The sequence below is a fragment of the Arachis hypogaea genome, chromosome 14, assembly GCF_003086295.3.
Source record: "Arachis hypogaea cultivar Tifrunner chromosome 14, arahy.Tifrunner.gnm2.J5K5, whole genome shotgun sequence".
Classification (NCBI taxonomy): domain Eukaryota; kingdom Viridiplantae; phylum Streptophyta; class Magnoliopsida; order Fabales; family Fabaceae; genus Arachis; species Arachis hypogaea.
Genome location: NC_092049.1, coordinates 109,604,191 through 109,620,428, shown reverse-complemented (window position 1 = coordinate 109,620,428; position 16,238 = coordinate 109,604,191). Strand labels below are relative to the sequence as shown.

At 35.9% G+C, this 16,238-nt stretch overlaps 1 protein-coding gene and 1 non-coding gene across 2 annotated transcripts; both read right to left on the bottom strand.

Annotated features, from left to right (window-relative positions):
• Positions 1–7,140: 7,140 nt before the first annotated feature.
• On the bottom strand, positions 7,141–8,915 carry LOC112740505 (diacylglycerol O-acyltransferase 2D-like; the record flags this gene model as incomplete). Its single annotated transcript, XM_029292485.2, has 6 exons — positions 7,141–7,264; positions 7,530–7,617; positions 7,741–7,838; positions 7,981–8,067; positions 8,533–8,688; positions 8,775–8,915. Coding segments are annotated over 6 exons (672 nt in total), but the record flags the coding sequence as incomplete, so codon positions are not given.
• Positions 8,916–15,857: 6,942 nt separating this feature from the next.
• On the bottom strand, positions 15,858–15,965 carry LOC112745354 (small nucleolar RNA R71). Its single transcript, XR_003173287.1, has one exon. It is a non-coding gene; the product is annotated as a small nucleolar RNA R71 (small nucleolar RNA).
• Positions 15,966–16,238: the final 273 nt, after the last annotated feature.

Below are 16,238 nucleotides of genomic sequence, written 5' to 3'. Positions count from 1 at the left end.
TGGGGCATGCAGTCGCGTCGTACACCCCTTTTTTTTATATATATATGCATGAAAAATGCAGAATGCAATGATTAACATGAATGCTATGCATGATTCCAGGTTTAATAAATTAAAATGAAAAAGGAAAAATGAAAGCAATTAACAAGAAATAAATTGAAAAAGAAGCGACCATACCATGGTGGGTTATCTCCCACCTAGCACTTTTAGTTAAAGTCCTTAAGTTGGACATTGGAGGAGTATCCTGTTATGGTGGCTTATGTTTAAATTCGTCTAAAAATCTCCACCAGTGCTTGAAATGCCAATAGCCTCCGGGGTCCCAAACCAAGCATGCAAAGCTTCTGAGCAGCTCCAAACAGATTTTCAGGCTCCCGGGACGACGAATGTCAGGATAGAGTCCAGGATTCCAAGCCTTGCTTTTAAATCTGCCTCCGTCTTGATCTACATGTTTCCATTCAGGCGGTTTAAAAAGTAGAATCTCACCTTGGTGACCAAAAATTTTCCGTGATCCATACAATTGAGCATGATACCAATCCGTGTACTTCGAGGTGAAGCGTGGAACCTTATTGAACCTTGTGCACCAGCTCTGAGTACGAGCCATTTCCCTCTTACTCTTAAAGCCGCAGAGAGCTCTAAGCTGGCCATCTGTTTCAAGCAAACCATATTCAAGTGAATAAGTAAAGTTATAAGTTAAGGATTTTACCCACTTGAAGCTTGTATTAGGTGGTAATGGCCTTGGGATAGGTGTTTTTGGTGGTTCTACAAGTTCCATTTCTTTGTGCTCTTCTGTGAATTCCTCCACTTCTTTGCAAAGATCTTCAATTGTATTTGTGTCCTGGTCAAAGTTTTCTATGTCTTCCTCATCACTTGAGTCATAGATTGGAGGTTGAGAGAAATCTACCTCTGCATCATCTTCATATTCACTTGGGGAAGATTCTTCGATCTCAGAGAATTCACTTGCGGATGCAAGTTCATCACTAAGAGAGCTAGACTTGTGACTATCACTATCGAGGGAATTTATTTCTTGGATTATTCCGTCTGATTCTTCATAAACGACTTGCCTTGGAGAAATATCCTCCTTAGCATCAACTGTAGTCTCCTTGACGGCGTGTTCCTCAATTCTGGATTCCCATGGAGGTTCAGCATCTCCTAGATCTTCAACCAACTCTTCTTCTTGAGCGATGACAGCTTCTTCTACTTGTTCTAGTATGAATTCATTCTCTGTCTTGTCCACTGGAGTTTCTGGTATCTCCTTCATGCTATGCTCTTCATTAGACTGTTCACATGGGGCTGCGGCTGATCCTTGTGTATTTGAGCGCCTAGAAACCCATTGAATTATCGCTTGCTCCAGTTGTTGAATGGTTGTTTGAAATCTATTTACTATTTCCGTTAGGCAAACCTCTGCTTCTCGGGTTGCTGGACTTGGACATGACACAAAGGAAAGTGGTGGTGATTGGGAGCGATTGGATTGGCACTGGGGTAAGGAAGGATCATATGGTGGCGAATGGTGAAGAGAAGCTTGTGAGTGTGGTGGTTCGACGTTATATTGAAAGGATGGTTTACATGCACGGGGTGGGGCTTGTTGGTAGTTACAAGGTTGTCCACCATATCTGTCAGCTGGGTATGCATTGTAGAATGGTCTTTGTCCAGGATATCTCGGAGGGTGTTGCTGCCAAAAGGGTTGATTAGATCCTCTTGGTTCTATCCATCCTTGATTGGTCTGACCTTGATGCGCGTTCCTGCTGTAACTTCTATTTCCTTTAACAATATTAGAACCAAACTCAAAGCGAGAGGGGTGAGAGTTCATGGTAGCAAATAAAGATAAACAGAAAAAAAAAACAAAAATAAATAAACAAGCAAAAGAAAAATATTTACAATAACCAATAATAAGGCACACGTTAGCAGTTCCCCGGCAACGGCGCCATTTTGACGTTAGAATTTTTGCCAGTAAAGAATGTCATAAAAACAGTCGCGTTGTAGATATAGTCTCTAAACCGACAAAAATCCCTTCGTACAAACGTTTTGGGTGTCACAAGTAACAAACCCCTTTAAAAATTGTTAACCGAGTATTCAAACCTCGGGTCGTCTTCTCAAGGAACTGCGAGGAGGTATGTTCTTATTATTGGCTATAAAGGTTGTAATCGGGGTTTAGAAGATGAGAAGCAAGTAATTTAAATGACAAGTAAAGTAAATGGCAATTAAAATAAATAAATACTGTAAAGCAGACTTTTGGCAAGGTAAGAGAAGTTGGAGGTCCAACGTAGTTATCTCTCTCAACTATAATGAAAGTTGAATCTAAACTCCACTTGGTCAACCTTTACTAGGGCAAAGAAAAGTCAAGGGACTAATTAAATTGACCTTTGAATCCTATTTATTTCCTAAGAAAAGGTTGGGATTACTTAAGTTCAGCTCAATTAGCAAGATAACGATTATCAATTATGTTGAGTTTAATAATTGTTGAGTTACTGAATTCTTAATCAGGACCAAAAGGAGAAAAAGTAAAATTGCTGGAATAATAAAAATGTCCTTAGATGGGAAGCAATGATAACTTAAATCAAAGAGAACAATCATAAACTGAAAATACCTCAATTATCATTAATTCAAATAAAAGTCTGTAACATGGAAGAATTCATAGATTCAATTATAAAGGTAAATAGCCAACTCAGATACTGAAATAAATAAATAAAGTGAAAGGGAAGTTTAAAACAAAGAAATATAAAACCTGGATTAAGAGTCACTCTTAAAGCGAGAAGAAATCCTAAATCCTAAGAGAGAGAGGAGAAGATCTCCCCCTCAACTAAATCTAAATCACTGAAAGTAACAAAAATTGTGAGCTCTCCTTGAATGGGTGCATTCCCACACTTTATAACCTCTGGTCTATGCTGTCTGTACTTGGATCTGGGCCAAAAGGGCTTCAGAAGGCATATTCTGTAAATTCTGATACGTGGCCTCTGTCACGCGTCCACGTAGGTCACGCGGTCGCGTCATTCGGTGCTTTTCCTTGCCACGCAGTCGCGTCAGTCACGCGTCCGCGTCGTATACGTTCTGCTTATGTCGCGCGGTCATGTCAGTCATGCGGCCGCATCGCTGCATCTTCGCTTCTGGCACGCGATCGCGTCGTCCATGCGATCGCGTGAATACCAGTTTCCTTCAAAGCTCCATTTTGCTTTCTCCTTCCATTTTTGTATGTTTCCTTTTCCATCCTTTAAGTCATTCTGCCTTAGAATATCTGAAACTACTCAACACACTAATCACGGCATCTAATGGAAATAAAGGTAATTAAAATAATTAATTTTTAAAGCTTAGAAAAACATGTTTTTCACAATATGACATAATAAGGAAGGGAAAGTAAAACCATGCAGTTAATATGAATAAGTAGGTGGAGGATTGAATAAATCACTCAAATTAAGCACAAAAGAACTCATGAAATATGGGTTTATCAGCGAGCAACATTCTAAGTTTGGTGTGGTAAAAGCATAGCTTTTTTTTTTGTTTTTCCATAACCATTGATGGCACCTAAGGCCAGAGAAACATCTAGAAAGAGGAAAGGGAAGACAAAAGCTTCCACCTCCGAGTCATAGGAGATGGAGAAATTCATCTCAAGGGTCTATCGCTCAGTGGTAGAACATTTGACTGCGAATCAAGAGATCCCTGAGATACCTCAGGGGATATATTTTCCTCCACACAATTATTGGGAGCAACTAAGGGTGGAACATCAAGAGCACTCCATCATCCTTCATGAAATTAGAGAAGATCAAAGAGCAATGAGGGAGGAGCAACAAAGACAAGGAAGAGACATAGAAGAGCTCAAGGACATCATTGGAAAACGCCACCATCACTAAGGTGGACACATTCCTTGTTCTTAAATTTTCTGTTTTTCGTTTTCTTATGTTAAATGTTTATCTATGTTTGTGTCTTTATTACATGATCATTAGTATCTAAGTGTCTATGCCTTAAAGTAGTGAATATGAATCCATCACCTCTCTTGAATGAAAAATGTTTTAATTACAAAAGAACAAGAAGTACATGGTTTCGAATTCATCCTTGAAACTAGTTTAATTATTTTGATGTGGTGACAATACTTTTTGTTTTCTGAATGAATGCTTGAACAGTGCATATGTCTTTTGAAGTTGTTGTTTAAGAATGTTAAATATGTTGGCTCTTGAAAGAATGATGATAAGGAGAAATGTTATTTGATAATCTGAAAAATCATAAAATTGATTCTTGAAGCAAGAAAAAGCAGTGAATACAAAAGCTTGCAGAAAAAAAGAAAAAAAAACAAAAAAATGGTGAAAAAAAAAATAGAAAAAGAAAAAGCAAGCAGAAAAAGCCAAAAGCTCTTAAAACCAAAAGGCAAGAGCAAAAAGCCAATAACCCTTAAAACCAAAAGGCAAGGGTAAATAAAAAAGATCCCAAGGCTTTGAGCATCAGTGGATAGGAGGGTCTAAAGGAATAAAATCCTGGCCTAAGCGGCTAAACCAAGCTGTCCCTAACCATGTGCTTGTGGCGTGAAGGTGTCAAGTGAAAACTTGAGACTGAGCGGTTAAAGTCAAGGTCCAAAGCAAAAGAAGAGTGTGCTTAAGAACCCTGGACACCTCTAATTGGGGACTTTAGCAAAGCTGAGTCACAATCTGAAAAGGTTCACCCAATTATGTGTCTGTGGCATTTATGTATCCGGTGGTAATACTGGAAAACAAAGTGCTTAGGACCACGACCAAGACTCATAAAGTAGCTGTGTTCAAGAATCAACATACTGAACTAGGAGAATCAATAACACTATCTGAACTCTGAGTTCCTATAGATGCCAATCATTCTAAACTTCAATGGATAAAGTGAGATGCCAAAACTATTCAAGAGGCAAAAAGCTACAAGTCCCGCTCATCTGATTGGAGCTATGTTTCATTGATATTTTGGAATTTATAGTATATTCTCTTCTTTTTATCTTATTTGATTTTCAGTTGCTTGGGGACAAGCAACAATTTAAGTTTGGTGTTGTGATGAGTGGATGCATTGTTTTTTAGTATATTTTTAGTAGGATCTAGCTACTTTTAGAGATGTTTTTATTAGTTTTTATGTTAAATTCACATTTCGGGACTTTACTATGAGTTTGTGTGTTTTTCTGTGATTTCAGGTATTTTCTGGCTGAAATTGAGGGACTTGAGCAAAAATCAGATTCATAGGCAGAAGAAGGACTGCTGATGCTGTTGGATTCTGACCTCCCTGCACTCAAAGTGGATTTTCTGGAGCTACAAAACTTCAAATGGCGCTCTCTCAACGGCGTTGGAAATTAGACATCCAGGGCTTTTCAGCAATATATAATAGTCCATACTTTGGCCGAGTTTAGACGATGCAAAAGGGCGTTGAACGCCAGTTCTATGCTGCAGTCTGGAGTTAAACGCCAGAAACACGTCACAAACCAGAGTTGAACGCCAGAAACACGTTACAAACTGGCGTTCAACTCCAAGAATGACCTCTCCACGTGTAAACTTCAAGCTCAGCCTAAGCACACATCAAGTGGGCCCCGGAAGTGGATTTATGCATCAATTACTTACTTCTGTAAACCCTAATAGCTAGTTTAGTATAAATAGGACTTTTTACTATTGTATTTAGATCTTCGGATCATCTTGGGACGTTTAGTTCTTAGATCATGGGGGCTGGCCATTTGGCCATGCCTGAACCTATCACTTATGTATTTTCAACGGTAGAGTTTCTACACACCATAGATTAAGGTGTGGAGCTCTGCTGTTCCTCAAAGATTAATGCAAAGTACTACTGTCTTTCTATTCAATTCAACTTAATCCGCTTCTAAGATATCCATTCGCACTTCAACATGAATGTGGTGATCGTGACAGTCATCATCATTCCCTACGAACACGTGCCTGACAACCACTTCCGTTCTACCTTAGATTGAATAAGTATCTCTTGGATTCCTTAATCAGAATCTTCGTGGTATAAGTTAGAACCCATGGATGGCCATTCCTGAGATCCGAAAAGTCTAAACCTTGTCTGTGGTATTCTGAGTAAGATCTGGGAAGGGATGGCTGTGACGAGCTTCAAACTCGCGAGTGCTGGGCGTAGTGACAGACGCAAAAGGATCAATGGATCCTACTCCAGTATGATCGAGAACCGACAGCTGATTAGCCATGCAGTGACAGCGCATTGGACCATTTTCACTGAGAGGACAGGATGTAGCCATTGACAACGGTGATGCCTAACATACAGCTTGCCATGGAAAGGAGTAGGATTGATTGGATGAAGATAGCAGGAAAGCAGAGGTTCAGAGGGACGAAAGCATCTCTATTCGCTTATCTGAAATTCTTACCAATGAATTACATAAGTATCTCTATCCTAGTTATATTTTACTTATCTTCTATCTATCACTTTATAAAACCATCTGAATCCGCCTGACTGAGATTTACAAGGTGACTATAGCTTGCTTCAAGCAGACAATCTCCGTGGGATCACTACAAGAAAAAAGCGTATTTGTAACAAAAAAAATTGTTACAAAACGTCGAAATTTTGAAACAAAAGTTTTTTGTAACAAAAAAAGGGGCCGTTGCAGTAAGTCCCGTTACAAAAAGTTTTTGTAACGAAAAATAGAACTATTACAATTCAATATGATATTTTGTAACAATTTGTTTTGAAACAAAAAACCAAAAACCGTTACAAAAGTGGTAACAAATTTTGATCTTGAAGGTATTTTTCGTGACAATCTATTTTTTCCTATCAACAAATTTTGTTACAAAATGTAACATGATTTTGTAACATTTTTTTTCTTTAGTTACAAAAGCAAATTAATTATTTTGTAACAACTTTTTTTTAATACAAATTGCATGCATAATTTACTAAATTATTTTTAAATTAACTAATATATTAACTATTTTAATAAGCAAGTTTACATCTATATAATATGCAAAAACATACATAAGTCAAACAAGATCATTTTAGCTAAAATTGTTTTCAAACAAAATAACATTAGTGAGTATATGTCTACAAGTTCTATAAGTACTACAAGTTATATGTCTTGCATATATAAGTTCAACCAAAACATAAAAGTTCTAACATAGATTAGTGTCTCTATGCATCAAAATATTCTTGAGCTCTCAAGGTAGCATATGATCACCAAGAAAGATTGGAGTAATTCCCCAGAATATTGGACTAATCATCAGACAATTCTCAACTCAAGGTTTGGATATCCAGCACAAGCTTTGTACCATTCAAAAAGATCTTGAAGTGATACAACAAACTGACTATGCACCGTAGCAACCTAATATGGAGAAGATATCAAATTTACAAACAATATTAGAGATACCCCACATGCTTTACATTGAAATATAAGGTTCCATAAAAGATTTGAATAAAGTTTTTTTTTTCATGGAAGCTAGAATCTTTAGTGAAAGCATAACACAAGTCAATGTAATGAACATTTTGGAGATGAATAGGGAACAATACAAGAGAGAAAAAGAATGCAGCATGTTAATATGTTATCCCAGGATAACTTAATGGATAAACGCTGCATGAAGGACATATACCTCTTCTGCTGTTGGTTTTGGATTTTTGTCAAGCTCAATCGGTCTACCCACAACAATATACATTGGATGCTTGAATGGTATTGGAGATCTAGTCAACTTCAAATATAAATTTAGTTACTCTGATTTTTCATGGAAGAAACATTGTCTAGTGAAAACATGGATAACGAAAATGATGAGGATTAACAAATTGGGATGTAGAAGAAACACACACCCGAAAATTCCCCAAAAGTATATGGGGGTGAACTTGATAGCCCTTGCAAAATTCAGAATTAACTTCCCACCAGGTTTCCACCACTTATAGATATCTGACTATAGCAAACATTGCAGTGATGAAGGAAAATGAGAAATGGTAGTTAATGATAAACATAAATCAGTAACACTAACATATAAGGATGTGAAACACTAAATAATTTTTAGTGTTGTAAAGCTGATTTGGACAAGAAATAAGTACCTGTCCAAAACAAAAAATCGGAACAAGGGGTTGGCCCTTCTGCATTGCTATGCGGATAAATCCTTTTCTTGCCTTGAGATAGGCAGTCTACAGGGTAAAAATATCTTAATATCACTGACCCATTTAAAGTTTTTAACATAAATCATGCAATGACAATAATGATGCTCATCTTGAAAGACACAATTTATTTCAAATCCTCTTCAGCCTGTCTTTAAAATCAGTAGAAAGGAGAAATACAGCACAAAATCAAATATCAAGAAGAACCAGTAAGATGTAGGCACTAAAAGATCTAACTAACACAATGTACTCCTTAATTATATTTACAATTTTTTTAGGAATTTTTTGACTATACACTAATATAATCATACAAGGAAAATGTAGAATGTTAAGTTCCTAGTATGTCATGTTATAGGATAGTTGGCCTCAACCATTTACATAGCATTAGAAGGGAAATTTTCCATAACAATATAATACTAAATATTTCATCAATCATAGCACTACAATTATTAAAAATATAATAGAAATACTAAAAAGGAGTGAGATGGAACACACCTCGGTACCATGCTCCACGAGAAATGTTTCTTGCACTCCACCAGGTATTAAAATGCAACTGTAGCCATTATCCAAGAGGGAGAGGAAGTTTTTCTTTGTTGCTAGTGTAAGACCCAACCATGTCCATATGTGTCTCAAAAATGGTGTATAGAATACCTATGCATCAATTGAGAAAATTTTAATGTTACATACTTAAGAACCAATTACAAAGCAGAGTTGCAATTCTCAAGCGAAAGTCTTACCGCACTACTAGCAAGAACCTTTATCTTTGGAATAGGCATAAACCTTGTGTTGTCGGCAAGCGCAACAACACCAATTGGCAAAACCGAATGTGGTTCAAAACCAAAAACTTCATGAATAAAATTTAACTTCCATGCAACAGAAAAAGGAAAAGGTTAGTAATGTTACATCAATTTGTTTAGCTTTTTCATTGACCCATTCTCCATTAGTCTTTTGATGAGTAATTTGCCACAATTCTTGGATGTCAGGCTCGACACCGGTTCTAGGATGGTGCTGCAAATTTTTTGGAAGTTTAAAATATAAAACCCAGAAACAAAAAATAGAATAAAAATACCAACTCTCCAAATAACCAAAAAATCAGATAATCAACCATGTTACACACCAATACTTTCAACCACAACAACATCAGTATAATCAACTAATAGTATTTTCAACCACAATATCAGCAGTCTCAAGGTTCAATATTTCAGCTAAGATTATCAACTAACAACATATTTAACAATACTCAAATAAACTGAAGTTACCTTTAGTAGAGACGTAATCGGACCAGACCAGACCAGCAGGAGAAGAAAGACAGCCGAATCAGACCAGCAGAGGCAAAGGACAACACCGGATGAGCAGAGAAGCATAAACTATCCTAAATCAATGCAATGTAAAATACACAAAATTAATAACAGAATTTAATCAATATTTCTATGTTACATAGGATCACGTAGTTACCTACTTTACTCAATTCACAAACACAAAAATATAAAAAAAAAAAACTGAATCAAAATCACTGAAAAAAAAAAAAGCAAAAACTAGAATCAAAATAATAGATCAGAAAAACAAAAATTAGAATCAAATATCAACTCTCCTAATAAGCTAAAATAAAATTATCTACCAGATATAACACTAATATTTTCAACCACAACATCAGCAGAATCAAGGTTCAATATTTCAGCTAAGATAATCAACTAACAACATAGTTAATAAGGATAATGTAGTTACCTACTTTACTCAATTCACAAACACAAAAATATAAAAAAAAAAACAGAATCGAAATCACTAAAAAGAAAGCAAAAGCTAATAGCACTAATATTTTCAACCAGATATCAAAATAATATTTTCAGTCACAACATCAGCAGAATCAAGGTTCAATACTAAATTAAACTGCACTTACCTTCAGTAGAGGAGACGATCGGAGCAGACCAGCAGCAGAGGAACAAAGCACGGCTGAACCAGAAGACTTTAAAGAGTGCTACACAACACCAGAAGAAGACCCTTTTATTAAATCTTCATCATTTCACTAGCAAGCTAGGAGACAAACTTAAAAAAAAACTCACCTCTACACTGCAGAATAACTACACCAGAAGAAGACTCTTTTATTAAATCTTCATCATTTCTCTTCTAAACCTACAATAAAACAGCAAAAATGAAGTCCACAAAATTAATATAGAATAACTATATATTAAAAAAAACTCACCTCTACACTGCAGAATGTCAGAAGAAGAACCAAAGTCAGCACTCAGCGACGGGTTGGGGCCGTTCCACCGTCGAAGACGCAGGCCACCGGCGAGGACAGGTGACCGCACGAGCAGAGCTTCGGCACGAACAGAGCAGATCCAGCAGAGGAGCGAACCAACAAGAGGACGACAGAGACGGAGGTAGCAGATATAGAGGAGGCACGACGCCGGAGGCAGATGAGGCGGAACACGGCGGAGCCAAGATGGCCAGTTCGACACAGACGGAGGTGAGGAGTGGCACACACGAAGCAGATTCGACGAGCGACTGGAGGCGCTTGCGACGGAACAAACACCACGGAGGACCACGACGCCGCCGCAGACGCTTCCCAGGGGCTACGCCGGTGATTCTTCTTCCGGCAGCAGCTGCATGTTCCCTCGCAGATAGAGACGGCACGATGAGGGTTCAGAGTAACTGAGGGAGGCTTAGAGTGAGGGGTGGGGACTTAGGGTTTTTTTACAACCTTACCTTCACTATCATCATTTGGTTTTTACAGCTTTACCTTTAGTATTTTAATTTTTTTGGGATATATTTAATTATTGTTATTTATATTTATAAATTAATAAAAAATTTAATTTCACAAATTAGTTTTTAATTACTTTAAAAATCTAGTTATTAATTAAAATTATATACTAATTTTCTAAAGGCATATAAATTAATATTTACATCATTTAAAAATTAATGAATATGTCAAAAATAATATGTAAAATATATTTTAAAAGAATTATATGAACAATTTTTTAATTTCTGAAACAAAATAAAATTATTTTAAAAAATTATATATACAATTCTTTTTTATTCTTAAAGTATTTAACATTTTGAAAAAAAAATTATAAAATATACATATATTTTGTGACACAAAAATAATTTGTTACAAACAATATTAAAGTTTGTGACAAATTAATTTTTTGTTACAAAATACTTCGAATTTTTGCAACTACTTCACTTTTTGTTACAAAATATTATAATATTTTGTAACAATACACCGGCGCGCTACAAAAACTAACATAATTTGTAACAAAAAAAAATAGATTGTTACAAAATATTTGAATGTTTTGTAACAACTTGTAATGTTGTTAAAAAACATAGTTTTTTTTGTAACAATTTTAAATTTGATACAAAATTTTTGTTACAAATGTTCCATTTTCTTGTAGTGGATCGACCCTTACTCACGTAAGGTTTTATTACTTGGACGACCCAGTGCACTTGCTGGTTAGTTGTATCGAAGTTGTGACAAATTATGAATTAAGATTAGAGCACCAAGTTTTTGGAGCCATTACCAGGGATCACAATTTCGTGCACCATTCTCCCTAGAAATTACAATGAAGTGCTTTATTATTGGCTATGAAGGGATGTTTTGGGGTTTTTGTAATAAGGAACAAGAAATGTAAATAAGAAGAACTAATAAAATAAAGGAAAGAACTCTTGGCTAGACATAGATAATTGAGATCACCATCCTTGTCTACAAACCATACATTGATAATTATGAGGGACTGATGAGCGGATAATTTATACGCTTTTTGGCATTGTTTTTAGTATGTTTTTAGTAGGATCTAGTTACTTTTAGGGATGTTTTTATTAGTTTTTATGTTAAATTCACATTTCTGGACTTTACTATGAGTTTGTATGTTTTTCTGTGATTTCAGGTATTTTCTGGCTGAAATTGAGGGACTTAAGTAAAAATCAGATTCAGAGGTTGAAGAAGGACTGCTGATGTTGTTGGATTCTGACCTCCCTGCACTCAAAGTGGATTTTCTGGAGCTACAGAACTCAAAATGGCGCGCTTCCAATTGCGTTGGAAAGTAGATATCCAGGGCTTTCCAGAAATATATAATAGTCCATACTTTGGCCGAGTTTAGACGACGCAAAAGGGCGTTGAACGCCAGTTCTACGCTGCAGTCTGGAGTTAAACGCCAGAAACAAGTCACGAACCAGAGTTGAACGCCAAAAACACGTTACAACTTGGCGTTCAACTCTAGAAGAAGCCTCTACACGTGCAACATTCAAGCTCAGCCCAAGCACACACCAAGGGGGCCCCGGAAGTGGATTTATGCATCAATTACTTACTTCTGTAAACCCTAGTAGCTAGTTTAGTATAAATAGGACTTTTTACTATTGTATTAGACATCTTGGGACGTCTGGTTCTTAGATCATGGGGGCTGGCCATTCGGCCATGCCTGAACCTTTCACTTATGTATTCTTCAACGGTAGAGTTTCTACACTCCATAGATTAAGGTGTGGAGCTCTGCTGTTCCTCATGAATTAATGCAAAGTACTACTGTTTTTCTATTCAATTCAATTTATTCCGCTTCTAAAATATTCATTCGCACTTCAACATGAATGTGATGAACGTGACAATCATCATCATTTCCCCACGAACGTGTGCCTGACAACCACTTCCGTTCCACCTTAGATTGGATGATTATCTCTTGGATCTCTTAATCAGAATCTTCGTGGTATAAGCTAGATTGATGGCGGCATTCATGAGAATCCGGAAAGTCTAAACCTTGTCTGTGGTATTCCGAGTAGGATTCTGGGATTGAATGACTGTGACGAACTTCAAACTTGCGAGTGCTGGGCGTAGTAACAGACACAAAAGGAGGGTGAATCATATTCCAGTATGATCGAGAACCTCAGATGATTAGCCGTGCTGTGACAGAGCATTTGGACCATTTTCACAAGAGGATGGGATGCAGCCATTGACCACGGTGATGCCTCCAGATGATTAGCCATGCAGTGACAGCGCATCGGACCATTTTCACAGAGAGGATGAAAAGTAGCCATTGACAATGGTGATGTCCTTACATAAAGCCAGCCATGGAAAGGAGTAGGACTGATTGGATGAAGACAGCGGGAAAGCAGAGAGTCAGAGGAACGAAAGCATCTCTATACGCTTATCTGAAATTCTCACCAATGAATTACATAAGTGTTTCTATCTTTATTTTCTATTTATTTATTATTTATTTTCGAAAACTCCATAACTATTTTATATCCGCCTGACTGAGATTTACAAGGTGACCATAGCTTGCTTCATACCAACAATCTCCGTGGGATCGACCCTTACTCACGTAAGGTTTTATTACTTGGACGACCCAGTGCACTTGCTGGTTAGTTGTATCGAAGTTGTGAATGAAAAACAATTTACTAAGACGTGCGTACAGAGTTTTTGGCGCCGTTGCCTGAGATCACAATTTTGTGCACCAAGTTTTTGGCGTCGTTGCCGAGGATTGTTCGAGTTTGGACAACTGACAGTTCATCTTGTTGCTCAGATTAGGTAATTTTCTTTTGTTTTATTTTCAAAAAAAATTTTTTTTCAAAAATTTTCCCTTTATTTTTGAAAATTATTTCAGAATTTTTTAAGAATGAATTCTAGTGTTTCATGAAGCATGTTGAAGCCTGACTGGCTGTAAAGCCATGTCTAAATTCATTTGGACTGGGGCTTCTAACCCAACATTATCAAGAGCAAGCTAGTGTTGCTAATCCACCTGCTGCTGTTCCAGATCCACTTGATTTACATGCTAAAGCTTGACTGGCTATTAAGCCATGTCTAACCCTCAGATTGGAGCTTTAGACTAAGAGTGTAAGATTCCTGGAATTCATATTAAAAATTTTGGAATCCATATTTTTCTTTTTCACAAATAATTTTCGAAAAAATACAAAAAAATTATAAAATCATAAAAATCAAAAATATTTTGTGTTTCTTATTTGAGTCTTGAGTCAATTTTTAAGTTTGGTGTCAATTGCATACTCATCTTGCATTTTTCGAAAATTGCATTCATGCATTGCATTCATCATGATCTTCAACTTGTTCTTGATAAACCTTCTTGATTGATCTTCATATTTTCTTATTTTGTGTCTTTTCTTGTTTTTCATGTGCATTTTTGCATTCATAGTGTCTGAACATGAAAGATTTCTAAGTTTGGTGTCTTGCATGTTTTCTTTTCTTGAAAAATTTTCAAAAATAAGTTTTGATGTTCATCTTGATCTTCAAAGTGTTCTTGGTGTTCATCTTGATATTCATAGTGTTCTTGCATTCATCACATGCTTTGATCCAAAATTTTCATGCATTGCATCTTTTTCATGTTTTTTCTCTCTCTTCATTAAAGATTCAAAAATCAAAAAAATATCTTCCCCTTTTTCTTCTCATAAATTCGAAAATTTGAGTTGACTTTTTCAAAACTTTTTAAAATTTAGTTGTTTCTTATGAGTCAAGTCAAATTTTCAATTTAAAAATCTTATCTTTTTCAAAAATCAAATCTTTTTCATTTTTCTTATTTATTTTCGAAAATTTTAAAAATATTTTTCAAAAATCTTTTCTTAATTTTGTCTTATAATTTTCGAAAATATTCTCATTAATTAATGTTTTGATTCAAAAATTTCAAGTTTGTTACTTGCGTGTCAAGAAAGATTCAAACTTTAAGTTCTAGAATCATATTTTGTGATTTCTTGTGAGTCAAGTCATTAATTGTGATTTTAAAAATCAAATCTTTTTCAAAACTAATTCTAATCATATCTTTCTATCATACATTTTTTTTAAAAAAAAAATCTTATCTTTTTCAAAAATTTGATTTTCAAATATCTTTTCTAACTTCCTATCTTCTTATCTTTTCAAAATTGATTTTCAAATTTGTTTCAACTAACTAACTAACTTTTTGTTTGTTTCTTATATTTTTCAAAACTACCTAACTAACTCTCTCTCTCTAATTTTCGAAAATATCTTCCTCTTTTTCAAAAATTCTTTTTAATTAACTAATTGTTTCAAAATTCAATTTTAATTTATTTCTTCTTTTAATTTTCGAAAATCACTAACCATTTTTTAAAAATAGTTTTCGAAAATTCTATTTCTCTCTCATCTCCTTCTATTTATTTATTCATCTACTAACACTTCATCTCACCCAAATTTGAACCCCCTCTTCCATCTGTGTTCGAATTTTCTCTTCTTCCCTTCTTTACATTACATTCTTTTCTTCTTCTACTCACATAAGGGAACCTCTATACTTGGGCAAAAAGGATCCCTATTATTATTTTTCTGTTCCCTCCTTTTTCATATGAGCAGGAGCAAGGACAAGAACATTCTTGTTGAAGCAGATCCAGAACCTGAAAGGACTCTGAAGAGGAAACTAAGAGAAGCTAAATTACAACAATCCAGAAAGCACCTTTTAGAAATTTTCGAACAGGAAGAGGAGATGGCAGCCAAAAATAATAATAATGCAAGGAGGATGCTTGGTGACTTTACTGCACCTAATTCTAATTTACATGGAAGAAGCATCTCCATCCCTACCATTGGAGCAAACAATTTTGAGCTTAAACCTCAATTAGCTTCTCTAATGCAACAAAATTGCAAGTTTTATGGACTTCCATCTGAAGATCCTTTTCAGTTCTTAACTGAATTCTTGCAGATATGTGATACTGTTAAGACTAATGGAGTAGATCCTGAAGTCTACAGGCTCATGCTTTTCCCTTTTGCTGTAAGAGACAGAGCTAGAGTGTGGTTGGACTCTCAACCCAAAGATAGCCTGAACTCTTGGGATGAGCTGGTCACGGCTTTCTTAGCCAAGTTCTTTCCTCCTCAAAAGCTGAGCAAGCTTAGAGTGGATGTTCAAACCTTCAGACAGAAAGAAGGTGAATCCCTCTATGAAGCTTGGGAGAGATACAAGCAACTGACCAAAAAGTGTCCTTCTGACATGCTTTCAGAATGGACCATCCTGGATATATTCTATGATGGTCTGTCTGAATTAGCTAAGATGTCATTGGATACTTCTGCAGGTGGATCCATTCACCTAAAGAAAACGCCTGCAGAAGCTCAAGAACTCATTGACATGGTTGCTAATAACCAGTTCATGTACACTTCTGAGAGGAATCCTGTGGGTAATGGGATGCCTCAGAAGAAGGGAGTTCTTGAAATTGATACTCTGAATGCCATATTAGCTCAGAATAAAATATTGACTTAGCAAGTCAATATG